The 19275-nt window shown below is 47.6% G+C and overlaps 1 protein-coding gene across 1 annotated transcript; it reads left to right on the forward strand.

The window, feature by feature from the left end:
* On the forward strand, positions 1–9922 carry REELD1 (reeler domain containing 1). Its single transcript, XM_049815052.1, has 7 exons — positions 1–61; positions 1644–1864; positions 2742–2964; positions 4618–4775; positions 5489–5789; positions 6468–6531; positions 9155–9922. Exons 2-7 carry the CDS (start codon positions 1645–1647, stop codon positions 9734–9736), a joined length of 1548 nt encoding a protein of 515 aa, XP_049671009.1. The 5' UTR covers positions 1–61; position 1644; the 3' UTR covers positions 9737–9922.
* The last annotated feature ends 9353 nt before the right edge of the window (positions 9923–19275 follow it).

The following is a 19275-nucleotide window of genomic DNA, read 5'->3' on the forward strand; positions in this document are numbered from 1 at the left end:
ATGGGTCTCTGGCAGGCCGGGAGCGGAGCGGCAGCGAGCCCGGTGGTGTACGTGTCCCGAGGTAAGCGACGGCGGCACCGGCACCCCCAGCCCGGATGGCCCTGGGGAGCACGGCCCCGGTCACGAGCGGCAAGGGGCACAGGCGGGTGGCTGGGGGAGGGATGGGGAATGGCGGTACGGCCTGGGAAACACCCGAGGGAAAGAGCTGCTGCTCAGGGGTGCTTTCACGAGCTCCCGCAAGAAATTGTATCCAGCAAGGGAGGTTTAGGTGTGCCTAGGGGGAAGGCTGACTCCGTGAGGAGGAGGCATCCCGATGCTGGTCCTGCAGGGGCTGGGATATTTAGCAAAGGCTCCTGTGACTCCCACAAGCATCTACTGGCACATAACTGGTTGGAGCGACACGATGCTCGGCTGTGGAAGGTTAAACTGCATCCGTCTGCTCCCTGCTTCAGGCTGGGCACAAACTCTTTCATGTGCAGTGGTGGTTTGTTAGGCAGCTGGCAAGTTTCAGAAGTGCTAGAGTCAGAGGTGTAAGCTAGACCTCCTCAGCCTCTGGTTTCCTCTAATTTATTTACATCTACTTATTGACCAAGCGTAATGAAATCTAAGCCCGGAAAAGCTGCATGCTGAAAAGATGTTAGAAAGAGCTACATTAAAAGCAGGACTATCTGCCTTACAATATCCACTATAATAAATACCTCACGCTCGTCCTTCAGCTTCACTTTCAAAAGTACATTCTGAAAAATCAGAATAACACAGTACTCCAGCTAATCTGGAAATGTGTTTTGTGCCAGCCACCAAAGCTGAGAGGTACTAAAGACACGGCATACCAAATATTAAACTTCGACCGTGTCAGAAAAAAATCTTGCTTGGATTAAAAATTGGAGAATAAGGAGAAATCTTGGCATTAGCCAAAACAGCTGCCCACTTATCTCAGGCTTCCAATGCTGACTTCAAAGACAGCATCACTGCCATCTTGTCAGCAACAGTGAGCACTGACCGGGAAAGACAAGCTGAAATGCCGCTGGGTGGCCAGGGACGGGTCCAACGGTCACAAGCAGCCCAGTGCCTCCAGCCATGGCGCGTGGGCTGCTAAGAGGTGCCTTGTGCTTCCGCAGGCCAGAGCGAGGGGCAGCCACGTGCTGTCCCCGAGGGGACGCGGCTCTGTGCCAGCGGGCAGGGAGAGGCTCTGTGCTGGGCACCAGCCCCACAATTGACAGGGCCTGCAGCAGCTCTGCAGGTCTAAGGGCAGAGGTTTTCCCCCATTGATCAAGTTGTACATTTGGGCTGGGAATGGTGGAGAGTGCTGAGCATGGTCGTACAGAGCCTTCTCCTCCTCCTAAATGCCATAAGACTTTTTAGAGCAAATCTTCCCTGACCGCTCCCTCCATGGGTGACTTCGCAAGAAATGCATCCTCTTGCGGGGCCTCTCCCTTCCCAGCCTCAACAATTTACTTTAAAACATCCAATGCTGTGGATTACCAGAGTGGCTCCATGCGCCACAGAGATCATTTATTCTCCTTCATTTAAAGGCTGTGGGAAGAGCAGCTCTGGAGCTCAGCTAATTCAAAGGCACCAGACAGGCTCACAGGCTGCTGAAGCTGCTGCTTTGAAGTGAATCTGCCCATTATTTTCCACCGTAGGATGGAGGACAGCAAGAGAGCCCACATCACCGTTGTTGGCTGGGCATGCACAACCCTGTGCTTGGTCTCCTACGCGGCCGCCTTCTCACACGGTGCGAGCCTTTCTGCCTGCACCGACATGATGCCCAGGCACCTGCGAGCGCAGCTGCACAGCCCCAGCAACAACTACGTTACCGTCCACACCAACATGTCCTTCTATGTCCCAGGCGACAAGGTGCCAGGTAAGGAACAGCTTCTTATTCCTGCATCTGAAAAATATATGGTAACTAATCTCAAGTGATGGCATTAGTCTTTGTGAGGGCTGGGAACAGAGGTAACTGCTCCAAGTGAGCTACGCCACCTCTCCCGTCATGAGGAAATGAACGGATTTACAGAGGGATTTTGTTTGCAGCGCTTGGCCTAAGGTGTCTCAGGTGATGGCTGACTCCAGGTTTTTACCATGTTGCAGACCAACTGTTTGCTGGAGGCAGCCAGTAGGTTTGGATGCTTTGGGTGGAATTCATTTCTCTCAGCTGTGTCTCAACCATACAGGACCTCATCACACGCAGCGGCACATGAGAGGCACCTCCAGAGGGTGAAGTCGCCTTCCCTGCTCCTCTGCACTGCAGAAAAGGGTCTGGGTGACTCGCCTGACTCTTAGGTACGGTTGGGCAGCGCGCCCCGTCCCCAGCATCGCCACTCCTGAGGCAGATACAGAGCGAGCTGAGAGTCACCGCTCCCCGGCCTGGCCACTTGCTTGCTCATCCCCATGCAAAATAAAACCCCTCCAAGGGCTTTTGCTTATGTACCTCCTTCCTTAAAAATGGCTGCATGCTGCCTGATGCAACGTGGTTAGCAGCTTAAAATCAAGGGGTGGGGGGAAAGACTCAGGCAAATTTATTGTGTGCAATTACATACTGCAGAGTTAAAGGTGAAGTCTGGCCTCCTGCGTCCAGCATGGCCAAGACAGACCGTGAGGACAAAGACAGTAAGATGTTTTTGTTGTTGTTGCACAGGGTTTGCTTTTGGTTTCAGTGCTACCACTGGAAACTCCATTGTAAACAATTCACCCCATAACTACAACACAAATCTCTTTGTGTCCCGTGTTTTGTCTTGCAGTGACAGTGAGGAGCACCCGGGATTTTATGGGCTTTTTGCTTCAAGCTCGCAAAGTGTCTAACGATGAAATTGCTGGCACGTTCATCTTCATCCCTCCTGGTTCCAAGCTGCTGAGTTGTTTTGAAGATGGTGACACTGTCACCCACTCGGACAAATCACTGAAGAGAAACCTGTCCTTCGTATGGAAAGCACCAGACCAACCCATTGGAGACATCAAGTTTTTGTAAGAACATGCTGGTTTCTAAACAGCATTTGCATCTTCTCAGTTAAAGGCTTGGCTTTATTTTTCCATCGTACTTGTCCAGCACAGTGGTTTATGTATCTTGAACCCCATATAGCTAAATACTTATCAAACTCTGCAACAGTATCCCAGCTGGTACATAAATCACCATTTATATCTGCTAGGTAGTGCTGCTTTTTATTTACATGGTCACTATTTTCTCAGAATATATACATTGGAAGATGACAGCCTAAGCACTTAGGAAATAGAAATATTAAGGCATAAAGAGGGAACTGTGATCACGTGGCCTGTCTTTCTAAATAACACAGCCCCATAGGACCTCCCTGCCTACAGGATAATCTTGTATATCACTTCTTTAAAAAAAATAATTAAAAATGAGTGGTTTTCAAAGAAGTTAAACGTAAACAGAATTATTCACAGTAGGAAGAGACAGTGAGCGCTGGGTCAAAACTGGACATCTCTGTTTTGTACCAAAGTCTCAAACTGTCCAAGTATTTTGGTTCTGATTTGGAATGAAATTAAACATCTTCTAACTGGCTGTCTTAGAGGAAGCACAGCGACTTTTCATATTGGAAGAGATTAAATTGTTACGTTTTGACTTTACAAACCACTTAGAAACTACTTGGCCAGATCCTTGGCTGCTCCCCAAAACGTAAGCATCCTGGTGAGTGCTGTGGCTTGTGCATCTCATCGTGATTCAACACAAAGTCACAGAAACAGAAAAATTTCTGCTTGGCATTTCCAATTTTTGCCCGTTGTCTTAGATTGGGAAATACTATTAAAACCACATACAACTCAAGCAACCAAGTAAACCCAACCCAAACCCAACACCACCTATTCCTAGCCACCTGCTCTGATGCTTCCTTCACCCTCTGGCTTTTGACCCTCCAAACTGATTTCTGATAGCCTCTCCCTTTTCTCCCTGTCACAGCATCTGGAAAAACTCCTTGTTAGGCTCAAAAATGCTTCATAAGAGTCATCTGGCACAGGAAAACCCGAGATGGTTTCCGCTTAGCTAATTCTCAGAAGCAGCTGAGCAATCTGACCTGAAATTCTCTCAAAATCTCCAGCTTAAATAAGGCTCTCCGGGTGAACAGCTAAAGGTTGGCCAATGCAGTTTTGGCACCTGACAAAAAGCAGAGGGTTAGGCCGGCTCAAATATCAGAGGGCTGAGAAGAGAGGCTTTTTTTCCCCCTACCTATTCTGCTGTTTGTACAAGTTACATTGACTTGTTTTAATTAGTAAATACCACTGTTGTTTCCCTGCCTACGGAAGATTATAAGCAGAGCTAGTCCAAGTTTTCCAAATGTACTTCTATCAACACAGTGAATATAATAGCTTTTTTTTTTTAATTTAAGTTCCCACACATTTTTTTTTTTTGGCTGATCTTAATTATGAGTGGTGATTCTTCACCCTGTATCTTTCTTATGGGACCCGGTATCTTTTATTTGTAATATAAAACTTGTGCTGGGCTAAGCCTTTAAAATACTTCTGCGTCACTTTTGTCTTCGGATTAAAGCCGTCCTTGTGATTAGCTAAACGGTTGGATGTTTAGTCCTTGTGATTAGCTAAACAGTTGGATGTTTTATTAAAGCTATAGAGCCAGTAAATTCTTGCCTAATTATGTTTTAACAGCATCTCCATAGTCCAGTCATACTTTGTTTACTGGGCAAAGATTGAATCTGCTATTGTGGCACAGCGAGGGCAACACAAAACGCTTATTGGCAGCGGCAAGAAGCCCAACTCTGTCACCCCCACGCCCTCGCAGGGACCAGCTGACTCACACCCCACAGGTACGGCGAGCAAAGGTATGGGTTTCTTACCGACTGCTTCCCGCAGAGTAGTTTTAGGGCTTATTCTGGGCAAGCGTTGAACACAAGTGACCCAAGCAAGCTGGAGGGTCCCGTTTAACTCCTGTGGCCATCAGGGAGATCAGTGATGGCTGTGGCGAACGCCTTGAAGTGCGGGCATGGGTCAGCATTTGAGGTGATGGAGCCAGTTCCAAGCAGGGTACCAGAAAGATAAACAGGGTTGCCAGGTCTTACGATTTCAATGCAAACCCTAAAATACAACATACTTTACCTAAAATCTCAGCTCCTGAAGACAAGCAAGTGCAATTAGCAATGCTGCCTAAATAAAGGAATGCATTTGTCTCTAAATGTGACTATTGCCCTTCAGGTTTGTATTTATGTGGCCTTTGGTCAGTAAAATGCTCCACAAATGTACTTATACTCATATCAGATGTGTTTCTCAGCATTTTTGGCATGGCGCCAAGACTGAGTTTTAATTATTTTGCTTGACCATAATTTAGGTAGCGGACTTTGCTGCTTTACTTTGAATCTGGATTCCCCCTTAAAATTAAGTGACGTGAAAATAAAAAAAAGTCTCTATTACCACCCTTCCTGGCAAACGTTAGCACCGAGTGGGATTTAAAATAAACAAACCAAAGACAATAGACTTTTGCTCCTCTGTCCCTGCTTCTTGTTTTGTCTCCATGCTGGACAAGGTCCCACCTCTCCCATGGCTGCCACCGGCTCCCCCCCGCGCACCCCCGCACCACCTGCCAGCCCCACCGGCATCGTGGCAACTCCGGCACCAGAGCCAGGTTTCGGTGTTGGGTCAGACACCCATCCTGTTGCTGAGCCGAAGCAGTCGGCCTGGCCTTCAGTGGCTGCATCCAGTGGGAGCGACAGGTCCAGCGGCCAGGGGCTGGAGCCGTCCCTCCCCACCCAAGACCCCGTCACGGTGGACGCCTTGCGAAGTTTCCTCTCCCAGGACAATGCCTCCGGCTACAGCACCTCCGACGGGTAAACTTGGTGGTGGGAAGAGCTATTTCTCCAGCCCTTCTTGGGAGGAAAATAGTATTAGTTTCCCTGCGGATGAGCGAGGGTCCTTGTAGGAAGGTGTCTCTGGCTGGTGGGGAGGCGAGAGAGTGTTTTCTTGCTGAAATTTTGAGAAATAATCCCTTGGAGATTGCACATGACAGACAGTGACAGGGAGAAAATCCAAACCTCTTAAAAACCTGATGTTGACTGGTCAGCCCAGCACAGGACTGGCCAGGTGGTTGAAAAATGTGATAAAAACTATTGACTGCTACAATATTTTTCTAAAAGCACATGCAACTACTTAATGAAACAGTGAACTCAGCAGACCTATTTCTCTATCTGCAGGGAAAAGGAAGAAAGGATTCAAAGCAATTATGAAATTTGGGCTTGAGGATGTCTGCTCAGAAGTCTTAGAGGGTTTGGGCCGCATGAGCTTTCATGCAACAATTTATACTGTGGGTGAAAATGATGGGGATAGGAATAAATGATCAGGTGTCATTAAAAATACAGCTCTGTATGGTCTGTGATGACTGCGCATGTCCCGAGGCTGCTCTCAGGAGCGGCACGCTTCACCGGTGGTGCAGAGCCCAGGGATTCCTGTGTGAGCCGCAGCGACAGGTCTCAGTTACTAACCCTGCCTTTCCTCTGTCCATATCTTAGAGCAGGAATCATTGCCAGTGCTGCCACCCCATGCTTGTGTTTGATGTGTAAAGACGACGGGCAGGTAAGCAGCGGGGACAGGGAGGATGTCTTCTCCAAAGGCAGAAAGGTCTAAGTGAAGATGAGGATAAAACCTCTCTACTGCATCACAGCACCAAGCAGCCTGCATAGGTCTGATAAGTGACTAAAACTACATTGAGAGTGTTAAGAGTTTTAATTTTTTTTTTTTTTTACTTTAACTGGGAATTGTTTTGTATCTCTCTTTTTTGTTTTCCTTTTGAGCCTGCTGCCTGGGTTTTTAAGAGTCCTGCTGTAAAAACAATGTAAAATAACATTTCCATATGTAGACATGACGACAGGCTGCTGGATGTTACCAAGCTGGGAACATGTGTTTTATTCCCATGAAAGGCTGAGATGCTCCTTTCCAGAGGTGCTGGATAGGTACTACTCGTGCCATTCACCAGAGGTCAAAGACTTCATCTTTCCTGGGCATGGCCAAGGAAGCCATGTGCTTTCTGAGGGCAGGGTCAGCTTGGGAAGCTGGGTGGACTGGAAAGGCAGAGGTGGTGGTGATGGTGGTGATGTTGGTGGTGGTCACTGAAGACAGCTGGAAGAGCGGGAGCTGGCAGATGGGACGAGTGTGTGAGAGTGCCTTTCGGGAAGGGGTGACCTCAGGAGAAGGTGGCAAGAAGGGGGTGAAAGGACTGCAGCCTCAGGGGAGCGGGGTGGTTCTACATGTGGAAGGAGATGTGGAAGCTGGAAAGGGCAAGTGAGGAATTAGGTAGAGAAAGAAAAGGAGAGCAAGAGGAGGGAGAGAAACTGCAGAATCCCAGGGCTGCGGAGGATGCTCAGACAGGAACTAGTGGAGAAGACGGAAAGCAGGGATAGCTTAGAGACATGGGGTACAGAGTTAGGAGGGGAAGTCCAGTACACAGGGGATGGAGAGAAGAAAAATACAAGGAAAATAAAGAACTAGATCTGGTTTGCAGGATGCCACGGAAGGAAGAGAAGTAATCTCACAGAAAATAAAACAGGAAGGTGCCGTACAGCAGAGAATGAGGCAGAAATATTTAGGAAGGAGCAGAGGACAGAGAAGAAGTAAAGGAGACATGTAACATGAGCATCTGGCGTAGCCATGGAGAGAAGTGGAGAAATGACAGAAGATGGTAACCAAAGAACAGGAAGAGTTATTGCACAAGCCAAGACCAGAAAAGCATAACAAAATAAAATTATTGAGAAATTAGGAAAAAAAGGAGAGAAGAAGTATGCAAAGCAAGGAGAAATGAGGTGAGATAGGGCAAGGACTTGTGAGGAAATTCCATTTTCTATCCCAAAGTCCCAAATCTGGCAGTATATCCCTACGGTATGGCATTTGCACTTTGAGTGCAAGTGATCCATACACATACAATCCTGACTTTGCCAGCCAGCTACTTTACAGTTTGCAGTCCAGCCACTGAAAGTCTTTTATTTACTACCGTATTTTACGAGCACCTTCAGAAACCGTCTCTTCCACAAACGATGCTCTGACCCTCCCCTACTTTGTTTCACAGCTTGCCAGGGCTCCTACCTCAGCTTTGTGCTCCTGTCACACTGTCTTCCCAGCAAGCTTTGGAAATTGCTAATGATAGTAGAGAGTGAGAGTTTCTCTGGTGTAATTAATGGATGTGTGAAAAAGCCTGCTGGGCTGGACAGGCTGGAGAGGTGCCAGCTACTGAGGGCCAGATCCAAATCTTAGTGGAGCCAAAGAAAAAACTCTAGTACATTTTACAGGTTTTGGATAGGGGCTCAGGTGCACAGTGGGAATGGAGAAATTCCTTGGGGGCCTCCTAAATTGTATGATTGTTTCACAGTTAGTCTTGGATGGTATCTACAGCAAAGCCTGGGCTGCAGAACTGGCATGGAGTAGCTGTTGGTTTGTGATGGATAAAATAAGATGCATGGCACCAGGCAGAGCCCCTGGAAACGGGAGCAAGCAAGAGCAGTCATTCTCACTAAAATGGGTGGTTAAGCAACACTGAGAGGCAGCAGATTTCAAACTGGCTGTGCAGACTGGGAAAGCAGGATGGGCTTTGGGGAGAGTTCACAGGTTGTATGCGAGTGCCCCAATACCACTGATGTCAAAGGCCACCCCATGTCTCCTGGGTCCCTCCACTCCATGGTTTGATCCACAGGCTCAGAAGGGCAATACTGAATCCCAGTGGGCCCAGTGTGACCCTAAACACAAAGCTTGGCCAGGAAGATCATGCCTGTCCTTTCAGCGTGACCCTGGCATCATTCAAGGTGGGAATTGTTTATTAAGCAAATTTTTTTCTGATAACGATGCCTGTGAAAAATACCACCACCACCACCACCACCACGGGAACTGCAGACCTTTACTTAGGCAAAGCAGTGACCTTCCTCTCTGCTTGTGCCCTTCACCTCTGCCTCTTCAACCTGCTCTGCCTTGCACCCCTGGGACCAACTCCCAGCACCTTGTCCTTCCCATGGCAATTCTGATACGGATGGAGCAGGCTTGAATCCACCTCATTTTCTAAAAGCTACTGAGTAACCAGGGGATGGAGCAGGGTTATTCCAAGGCCAGGGGGACAGCTGGGTGTCAGAAACACAGAGCTGAACCGTATGATGACGTAGGTAGTGAGAATCTAATCAGTACCCTTTCTCTTCCCTCACCGCACATCTCATCAAAGGCCAGTACCGAGAGCAGGGTCACCTCGAAAGCCACCCTGTGTGTGACAGCATCTCCTTCTGCCCCGCATGTCCACACTCACCTGGGTGATGCCGCTGCCACAACAGCCTGGTTTGGCGATGCCAATGCTGCCAGCAACTTGTCATCAGCTTCAAGGCAAACGGCCAAAAGAAAGCCGGCACTGCAGCCAGAGGAGGCAGGCACTGAGGGCGAGGAGGAGGAGGCAGCGGGTGGGAATACCCTGCCATGGGTGACCAGACCAGCTCCTGAATCTGCTGTTCTCGGCAAGGGGGAAGACCCTGGCAGAGGGACCCGACTCCTAGCAGCCCAACTCGGCATCCTCCTGGTCTGCACCGCTGCCCTGGGCCTGGCGCTGGCAGCTGCCATGCGCTGTGTCTGTGCCCAGCATTGCCACAAGCGGACGGAGGTCTCCTTCAGCGAGCCAGACCCTGATGTCATTGCCGTCAGAGAAAATGGGGAGGTGATGCATTTCCGAAAGGTCCGGGAGAACAGCTTCGTGCTGGTGCAAGCCGAGTACAACTGGGTCAGCCCCTCGAGCAGCGGGAAGAAGACAATCATCTGAATGTTTGCAACGCAGAAAGCAGCGCTACGGCAGCTGGAGTAGGTGAAAACAGCCCAGACTGCACAGCACAGGTTGTAGGAAGCGGTGGTGTAGTTCCTCTATGTGTCACCATATAGGTAAACAAACTCGAAGCAGTCAGTTCAGAAAGAGGTGTTAGTTGAAAGTATCTAAGCTACGGCTGCTAAGAAAATAGAAGTCGATAGATTGTTCAGTGTGTTACGCTTATTGCAATTAATATTGTATATCTGCTCATTAGCTGTCACTGCAGCCGTGACACACACTTCTTCTGTTGCCTTAAGGGTGTAGCCAAAAATAGAAATTCTTCCTCTGCACTGTACTATTGTCTCCTGTTTAATCTCAGCAAAAGTTTCTAGTGTTATATTTCAGCAGAAGTTTCTAGTGTTATATTTCTTTCTAGGAATTAGAAACCCCTGATACAAACCCAACCATTCTCATTTAGGTGTTTAGAGGTGTGATTCTGTGCACTTGGTATATCTCAGATGACAAAATATTTGCCGGTAGATTTTAAGTTTCAGTTTGAAAAGAAAAAGCAATAACTCACTAGTGGAGAACATTGATTCAAAGAACGCTGAATTGATCTACAGGAATGAAAGACAGGGTGGCGGACATCAGCTTTTGGGGGAGAAACATGCCTGCTCATCAGGTGCAAATGGAAGAAAACCTTTCCTGTCCATTTGCACCTGATGAGGAAGCTTGTTGAAGCCTGACAGCCAGCATTTACTTTGTCTTTTACCTCAAGTCAGCTCAGTAACACTCTGTGCAGAAACACGCACTGAGAAGTACCCTTCCCAGGTCACTCTGGAAATCCCCAGCAAAGGCTGTGTGGAAAGTTAACAGCATCTTTGTACTCTGAGTTTGTGCAAAACTCTCTCTGACCATGTGGTTTTCTGCAGGAGGCCACTAAAACAGCCCTTGGAAAATATGAAGATCCTTGTAAGAAGGAGAGTTGACGACAGCAAGGGTAAAGGTTTAATCTACTGCAGCTTTGAAAGAGCCAGAAATAGTCCTGATAACCATCCTCTTGAGATGTACATTTTAGAATCTTTCAGAGAGCAGGAATCACCCCTTCTGGTGCCCTTTCTAGGGTGGAGGGGCTCAGGTGATCCCCAAGCTGTGTAATGGGGGACAGACTTAAACTTTGGTGCTGCAGCTTATTTCACAGCCCGCAGCAATCCCCCCTGAGCTAAGCAGATAATGACGGGACCCTGATGGCTCACACATCCTTCCTGGTGACAACTTCCCCCTCTGTCAGGAGGGCCCTGTGGCCACCTCCAACTAACTGGCCATCTTCATGCTGGATAGTCAGTCAAATCTCTGCTCTCACCTCCTCCCTTACCTTGCCATTGACTTCAGATGAGACAAGTGGGACATAGAGGAGTTCTCCTATTCAAACCCCTACAACATGATGAACATAGCACATCTTTTGCTAATTGCACCTTCTATTAGCATTCAGAAGGAGCTGGTTTCTGACTGTACCGCTGTACTGGGATTAGTGACATTATGCTTTGCTCTACACACATGGCCAAATTTATATTGGCTTAACTTCTAGGCCTAGGGAGCCTTGGGCAAAATAAATAAGAAAAGAAGTGTACTCACAAATGCAGCTTGCAGAGACGAGCTTGACGGTCTTAACCATTGCACTTTGAAGAGAAGGATGTCCGCACCATGGCCCTTCTACTGCAGAGTAACCAAGGGTAGTGCTATAATTGAAAAGATGTTTGGTTTAGGAGTCAAAATGAATAGTTTTATGTTCAATAAATCAAGCTTAAGCACTACCTACTAGGAAGTCTACAGGATTTTAAATACAAGTCTAGACACTTACAATGGTGTCCCTCTCCTCTGTCATGTGCCTTAGAAAGAAATCGTGTTCCTGTAACCCAATGTAGCTGAACTGTGTAGCGACTAAAGCAGCCTGCATGCAAGTCATCATTGTTAATGCAGCCAAAAAAATCCTAATTAACTGAGAAAATAGGTCAACAAACTCTTAAATCTTTAAAGAACTATCACATATTATTTTAAAAAGTTTCTTATGATGGCATAGCTGTTTATGAATAAATTACAAATACCTATGGCCTCTTCCACTGTCTCTCTAGATTTAATGTTACCAGACTGCTATAGCTATAAAGCTGTAACCTTCCTCTCCCCACCTCTTTCCCCATGACCCAGCACTGCTTCTTGCTGGGCTGACCAGAGGTCTCATGGAGATGTTTGATTAGGACAGTGGCACTTCAACACCACTCTGCCTTCTGTCAAACTCTGCCTTCTGTTAAATTTATGCAGCTCCAGTATTATTATTAGTAAAACCAGTAATGGTGAGCTCTGAGGGACACAGCTTCTTTGAATTAGTAATGAGTTTTGCTACTTTGCGGACTTGGCTGAGACCTAAAGTGCTTGTGCTTTTTTCCTTGACTTTGGAATGATGTTTCGTTTATCGTAGTTGCCATGACAAGAGGGATGGAGGTTTTATCTCTTCTTAAGGCTCTTAAAAACATGAGCACTGATTAATTTATTAAAAGGCAAACCATTCAAACACCCCCATTCTTAAGTGACTCGCTTTGTACGGATATTCATCTGTGCTTACATTTGGAACAGATTTAGGAGAAAAAAAATGACAGAATTAGGAAAAGAAAGGCACAGACCATTCTAATATTTACTGGAGGGACAAGTGAAAGACTTGCCTTGTTTACCTCTGTAGGTACAGGACTGTGTTGGTCACAGACGTTCTGCTGGAACCAGGGGATCTCAGTTCCTCCAGCGCAGGTCAGCCTGCAGCTGACTGTGGCCCACGTTAGGCTGCCATCCATCAGCAAAGTGACAGGCTTTGAGTCAGAATTACTGACCAAAGGTGTGGAAAGCTGCTCACATTCAGCTGTAATGCACACCTGTCCTGAGTCTCCCCATCAGCCAAACAGGCATCAGATGCAGTTTTGGTAGTGAAAACTCCTATTGCTTTAATCTTTTGATGCCATTATGACGCCTGAGCTAGCCTAACTAAAAAAAATATAAAAAATAAAAAAATATAGAAATAACTAACTTGCATACAGACATGTCTGTTCATCACTTCCTTACTTGCATACTAATTTTCCCATCTTGTGTCACTGATTCCTGCTTTCCCTCTGCTCTACAAAAATATAAACCACCACCCCTAAATCATCAGTCCTGCACGTCAAGCATATAACGCCATCGCTGATTCTTACTGCTTTTCCATGGTATCTGAAATCAATTTGGTTTTGCCCATCATCAAGCCTGTCCATAAATCCATTCCTCTTCTGCTTCGGAGAAGATGTTGTCTTATGCAATGCTGCATCTGCTCCATTAAAGATGCCCGCCCCAACTGCAGTTAGCAGAGAATGGCAACCCACCAATACATTAGTGGCACTAAATGTAACGTGGAGAGGTTGCACTGAGCAATGCCACTGGCCCAAAGCTTGGTTAAGTCATCACGGACATTTCCTGTATTGGTTGAATTGTCACTAGTAAAGCAAAAAAGCCAAACACATGCTGATTTGGTCAGCTCCAAAATGGGTGACGAGACTCACAGGCGATGCCACGGGGCCCTGTGGGCCCAGCTATCATGGTCAGCGGGGATGTGCAAGCTCAGGCTCTCAGCAGAGCCAGCGCTCTCCCTAGAGCAGTGCAGGATGAGGCCCCAGGCATTACGGCGACCTGGCCGGGTGGCTTGGCTAGCCCTTTTGGCACAGTTTCGGTAATGACTTAAGACCACACAAACCAAGGGAGGCGAAGCAGCAAGGCCAGGAACCTGGAGAGTAAAACATTCAGTGCACCCCTGGCAAACGGAGCATGGGGAGGCCACCTTGCTGAGGGGTGAGGATTCGTCCTCTCTCTCACCTCTGAGGGTCTGCCCCTGCTTCAAGCCAGATCCTTGGCGGAGCAGCAAGATGCACATCTTATTTATTCACTTAGATTTAAATGACGATGAGAAATGCCTGCAAAAAGATGAGGTGATGCGCTAACGATTCCTGCAACATTCAGCTGCAAAAAGGCAGCTGCTTACCAGCAAAAACCGACGACAAAGTAGCGACCTGACCTGCCCAGCTGGTGAACAGCAGAACAGCCCCCTCACTCCTCCTGGCAAGCCACCCCCCCCCACCTCTGCTGCCCTTGCCAGGGTCTCAAGGCTCAGTCTGAAAGTCATCGTGTCTGGACAGCTCTGTGGGGCTCCCTTCCTTTCCTTCCCCTCCCCTCTCTCCCGCCAGCTCCTCCAAGGCACCACATCACCTACGAGAGGGCAGAGAAGGACCTGGGGCGTCACGACGGCCCTTGGACCACGAGCTGCTCAGGGACCTCTCCCAGCTCCCTCCCACCACCGAATTGTTTCCCCATCGCAGACCTCGTCGCAGCAGCCCTCTTTCCTCCCTCGTTAGCGTGTGTGTGACTCTCTCAATAAAGCATTTTGTTATACGATGTATGAAGGATCGTGTCTCGAGCCACATTTTACTGTATATTTAAGTGCATGTTGTGCTGATTTACTGCTGTTCTAGAGAACGTCTCCCTTCCTGAGCGGGGCAGGCCCATAAAGGATCTATCAGCTCTGACTAATGATTATTAGTACATCCCAAGGTTATACACCACAATCAAATAACGTGTAGGAGGGAAAAAGAGGCTCCAGCTTACTCGGCTGAGGACAAAGATCACAGATAGTCTCTCTGAATCTTCAGATTGCGATATCCATTACAGATTGCCACCTTCTAATGTCAAAGTATAATTTGTTGTTGGGAAAATGTGTCGCTATTTCAAAGGCGAGTCAAAGATCAGCCTCGCTGTATATCAGCGTGCGTCGATGTACATTAGGAAGCGATGGCCAGGTACCAAGGACATCGGGCTGTCGGCGGAGAGGGAACGGCAGAAGACGCGACTTGCTGATCTTTATTATGCAAAGACACGGCCCGAAGTGGGAAAACATTTAACCCAGTCAAGTAACGTGTCACCAGTAATTCCCAGCGCCTAATGGAGCACAACTGCCACGCGTCAGGCGAGCTGCCCACGGCCTCCTACTCCGGCACCAGCCGGTGCAGCCGGAGCGCAGCCGCCACCCCCCCACTCCCCCCCCTCGGTCCCCGTCCCTGGCTCCCCGTCCCGGGCAGAGCTCCCGTCGAGCTCCCTTCGCCGGGCCGGGCCGGGCCGGGCCGTGCCGTGCCGTGCCGGGCGGAGGGCAGGCCCCGACCGCCAGCCCGCGCAATTTCCCCTCACGGCACAGCGGCGCGCTCCCCGCCCGCCATCCCCGCCGCCGCCAGGGGGCAGCCTTGTCCCAGCGATGGCGGCCGCGCCCGGCCCCGCCGCCCGCCCCTCTTCCCCGGGAGGGTCCCGTGTCGGGGCGGGCAGCGCTGAGGCAGTTAACGCTCGGCTGGGGAGCTGGCGGGGGACACACACACACACACACGCACACAAACACGCGGGTGCGGGTGTGGGAGACCCCGCCGTCCCCGCGGCGGGGGCCGGGGGCGGCGGTTGGCCCGGGCGCCGCCATCTTCTCAGGGAGAGGCAGCGGCGGTCAGGAAACCGCCCCGGGGCCCGGCCCCGCGTCGGGTTTCAGTGCGCGGGGGTCCGGCGCGGAGCCCCTCGGAAGTGGCTGTGGAGAAGCGCGGAGAGTCGGCTTGCCCGAGTGACCCAGCGGGCCTCGGTGAGCCGGGCGGGTGCGCTGAACTCCCGCAGCCCGGCTAGGGCGGCTGTATCGGGGACGGGCCCTGGGCCCTGACTGACAGACTGACAGACGCGGACAGAGGCGACGTGCAGCTCCTCAACTCCGCTGGCGGCTTCTGGCTTCTCAGAAGAATCGGGGCAGTCCATCGTTTTGGGAGGGGAAATAGCCGAGCCGTTTATTAATACACACCAGTGACCTCCAGTCTCCAGCTGTGGCCGAGTCACAAAATCCCCATTAAAGCAAAGGATGCCGGCACAAGGCAACGAGCTGAAGGTTGAACACGTCCATAGATTGCTGGAAGCTAAGAATCCACGCTCCCCAGCTCTCTGTCGTTTTCTGAACTGCAAATGAAAAAAATAAGGCCCAAGACAACCATCTGTCCAAATTTCTCACTTCAACTCAAAGGACTGATTTGACTCTTGATCTTTAAAGGACAACTATCATGATGTTAAAGCAATAACACGCAGAAGAGATGAATAGCACACTTGGTTATCTGCATGATTTATTTGGCAAAGCCGATTAGTTCTTTCTGGAGCAAATTAATAATAATTCTCATCTGTTTGTCAGTGGGAATTTAATGTAGGCTAAAAAGTCAGCAAGAGTTTTCTCGAGATGGAAGTCCATTCAAAACAGATAAAAAAAGATGAATTTGGGAAAAAAGCTTAATAAAGTCTTTAAAAGAAAACCACTCAAGGCTGGACTGTTAATCAAAAGAACATTACTTACCTTACTCAGCATCACTGAAACCAGAGTCTGGCAGCAAGTTTTAAAAAGGAACCCTTTTCTCTTTCTTTACAGTCATAATTTATAACAGCTGAATTATTGGCTATAAATACTCTTTTCCTTCTGCTAATGTATTGTGCTTCTGGGGTTGTTCACAGCAAACATTATGTTGCTGAGACAATAAACTCCTAAATTGGGGCTTCTGAAAAAAAATTTCAAGCACATTCCAAGCACCAGCTATTCAAAGAATACTACAGTGCCATGGTAACAGACTAAATTTTGTTTTATTTTCATTAGCATTGAAAAATATTGACATTTCTCACTAAATTTATTTTTTAAACATAGAAAGCTGCTGCTTGCGATACACTGGAGCATATTTATGTATATACCCAAGCTAAAAATTCAAATGGGATGAATTAGCAGACAGAGTTTGGTCTTGAAAGTAAAGAGCTAGACAAGCAAAAAATATTCTTAAATACATGTAAAATGTTAAATTATAGAACATAGAAGATAACCATTTAACATACATCCCGTTACACATGGAGAGGAGATTTTCCTTCATGTAATATGCACCTTACTTTAAAAAAAAGCTATCTAAAAATCTTCCAAAAATCTGGTACCAGCAAGATTTGAGTTTTCTTGTTTTTTAAACAATGTCCTGATAGATAATTCAAATGAGATTATTTGGGAACATTGATATGTGATAGCATAGCTATATAGAGCTCTTTATGCCCTTTATAATCAGAGAGGTTACCCGTTAGTGTTATGCATCGCAAACGCGTGTTACCTGATCAGAAACACGATAAAAGTCAGGCTCCACAGACCGCGGTGCTTTTTATTCTGTTCCCCTGCCTCACACAAAATCTCACTTATCACAACTCGGCTATGTTTTTACATTTGGAGGGGCCAGAAAGAGGGGAGTTTGTGAGCACAGGGTGGCATAAACCCTGTGGAAGTACTGCTCCCACGGCTGTGGGATTTGGCTCTGGCTTGGGGAGAGATCTGTGCGGGATGCTGGCGGCGGACAGCCGAGCTGAAAAGATACAGGCTTCCCACATTAACACTCTGTGAGCTGCATCACACAGAGTTATCATATTAGCTGGCTGAAATGGTGTCATACTCTTATTTTTAGTATGCTATTATGCCTCTGGGATATATTTTATTTATCAAGGAGTTGGACCTAAACAGATGTTGTAGTGCTTTTCTAAAGGGGGCTTTAGGCAACTTGTTGTGAGGTACCTGAGAGACTGCATGTATGTTTTGGGGAAGGGGCAAGAGTAAATGCGTGAGCCAAATACTGTACATGCATCTTTTTTAGTCCTGAGCCACTGTTTGGAAATTACAGTTAAGGAAATTACAGTTAATTTTTCAGACAAACAGTGATCTAAAAATTTCACTGAAAAAATATTTTTTGTCATTTTTATAAAGAAAAATATTGAGGTTCTCCCAAAATTTCTCCAATTCAAAGCACCATTATCAAACAAAACAAGTGAGCATTTGCTGAAGAATTCGGCAAAACACATCAAGCAGTAATACGGGATTGCCCTAAGGACCAACAGTGACTATAATGGATACAGCAGTGAGCTGCAGGCCCACGTGCATGCGGGTGTTTCCATCCAGGGGAGCTGCGAGTCCTAATGAAGAACATGCGAACTACAATTTGGGTAAAGTTCTTCAGTGTCGGCACAAAAAGCTGACTTCTGCTTCCCTAAGCAGCATCTCGGAAAGCTGCTCTGGTTTGTCGGTCATGGTTATCCCATCATGCTGCTACAGGATGGGGTCTCTAAGAAGAGAGCATCTTCTTAGAGATGCTCTCCAAGCAGATGAGAGCATCATCTTGGTGATGACACCAACAGGTTCAGTTAGGGACAGCTAACTGGGAGAAGTTAAAAAAAAAAGGGGGGGGGGGGTGGTGAGATTTAGGTTGAAGATAGGGAAGAAAGACATTTTATCACTTATTTCATCAAACACTGTTGACAAGAAGTGGCAAAACTACACTGGGAAGGCACTGGGAAATAAGACAGAATTTTGTAACCTGTTGGGTATGGGCTGTGCACCAGACAAAGGACACACGGGAAAGGACTGCAGTAACAATGCTAAGAAACAGAGGGAACACAGAACTGCAAAAGCTTTTGTCAATAGAATTTCATACCCAATTATTGTCATGGGACTCTCAAATTTTATTTCCTGCAATTCTTCTGGCAAAAGGCCAGTTCTCACATGACCTCCATAATTTTTTAAATTCTATCAATGAAATAGTCTTTCCTTCACGGCAGCCCATTTTCTTCCCTTTTAAGAAAGCTGATTTCCCTTAGAATTTGGAACTGTTTCATAAGAAAACTAACCATAAATAGCAAGTTTTCTGTTAGACACGAACTAACATCAGCATACTAACATCTGCAGGCCTTTGATTTTGTTACAGTTATGGAGCCCGCCCACAGAGAATGCCATCCAAAGAAGCTTTTTCTTCTTAACTGGGTGAAAAATGGTTGTGCCAGGTGGCAACTTTCAACACAGGTAAAGAGCGGACAATATGCACCAGCAGAGGATCCTCAGGAGATGCACAGCCTCTTCTCTGTCCTGCAGCTGTTGGGTATCCGCTGTCTTTCTGTGCAGGGATCACAATCAATTTCTAATCTCATGCCTGCTTCTGGTCTGGGCTTGCAACACAGAGTCAGGGTTGATTTGAACCTACCAGATAGCCTAAGAATTAACAGATTATTTCATTACTTAATGAATCCAGGTGCTGGGATCAACTCAGTGGGGCTCTTCTCAGCATAACAGCGCCAAAAGCCTTTGATCTACCAGCCCTCGCTGCCCAAAACTGCAGTCAGCAGGGTAGGTGGCAGGGAGCAAAGCCTGATTCAACAGCAGCTATTGCTCATTTTCTTGTCACTCTATAGGTCACTGGCTGGCAGAAACCTCTGTGGAAACACGTCTAAAAATATTTTGAAAACTTGGCCTCCGCTGATGAGAAAATTAAGTGGTGACTCATGCTCCCATCAGCTCCAGACTTGATTACTGCAATTTGATGGACTGAGAAGCTGATATTCCACCGAGACTGCAATTTGCTTAGGGGAGCAGCCGAGAGGCCTCATTGGCACCAATTGCTTCCAACACATCTCTCTTGTCC

This window comes from Accipiter gentilis, chromosome 12, assembly GCF_929443795.1.
Source record: "Accipiter gentilis chromosome 12, bAccGen1.1, whole genome shotgun sequence".
NCBI lineage: Eukaryota > Metazoa > Chordata > Aves > Accipitriformes > Accipitridae > Astur > Astur gentilis.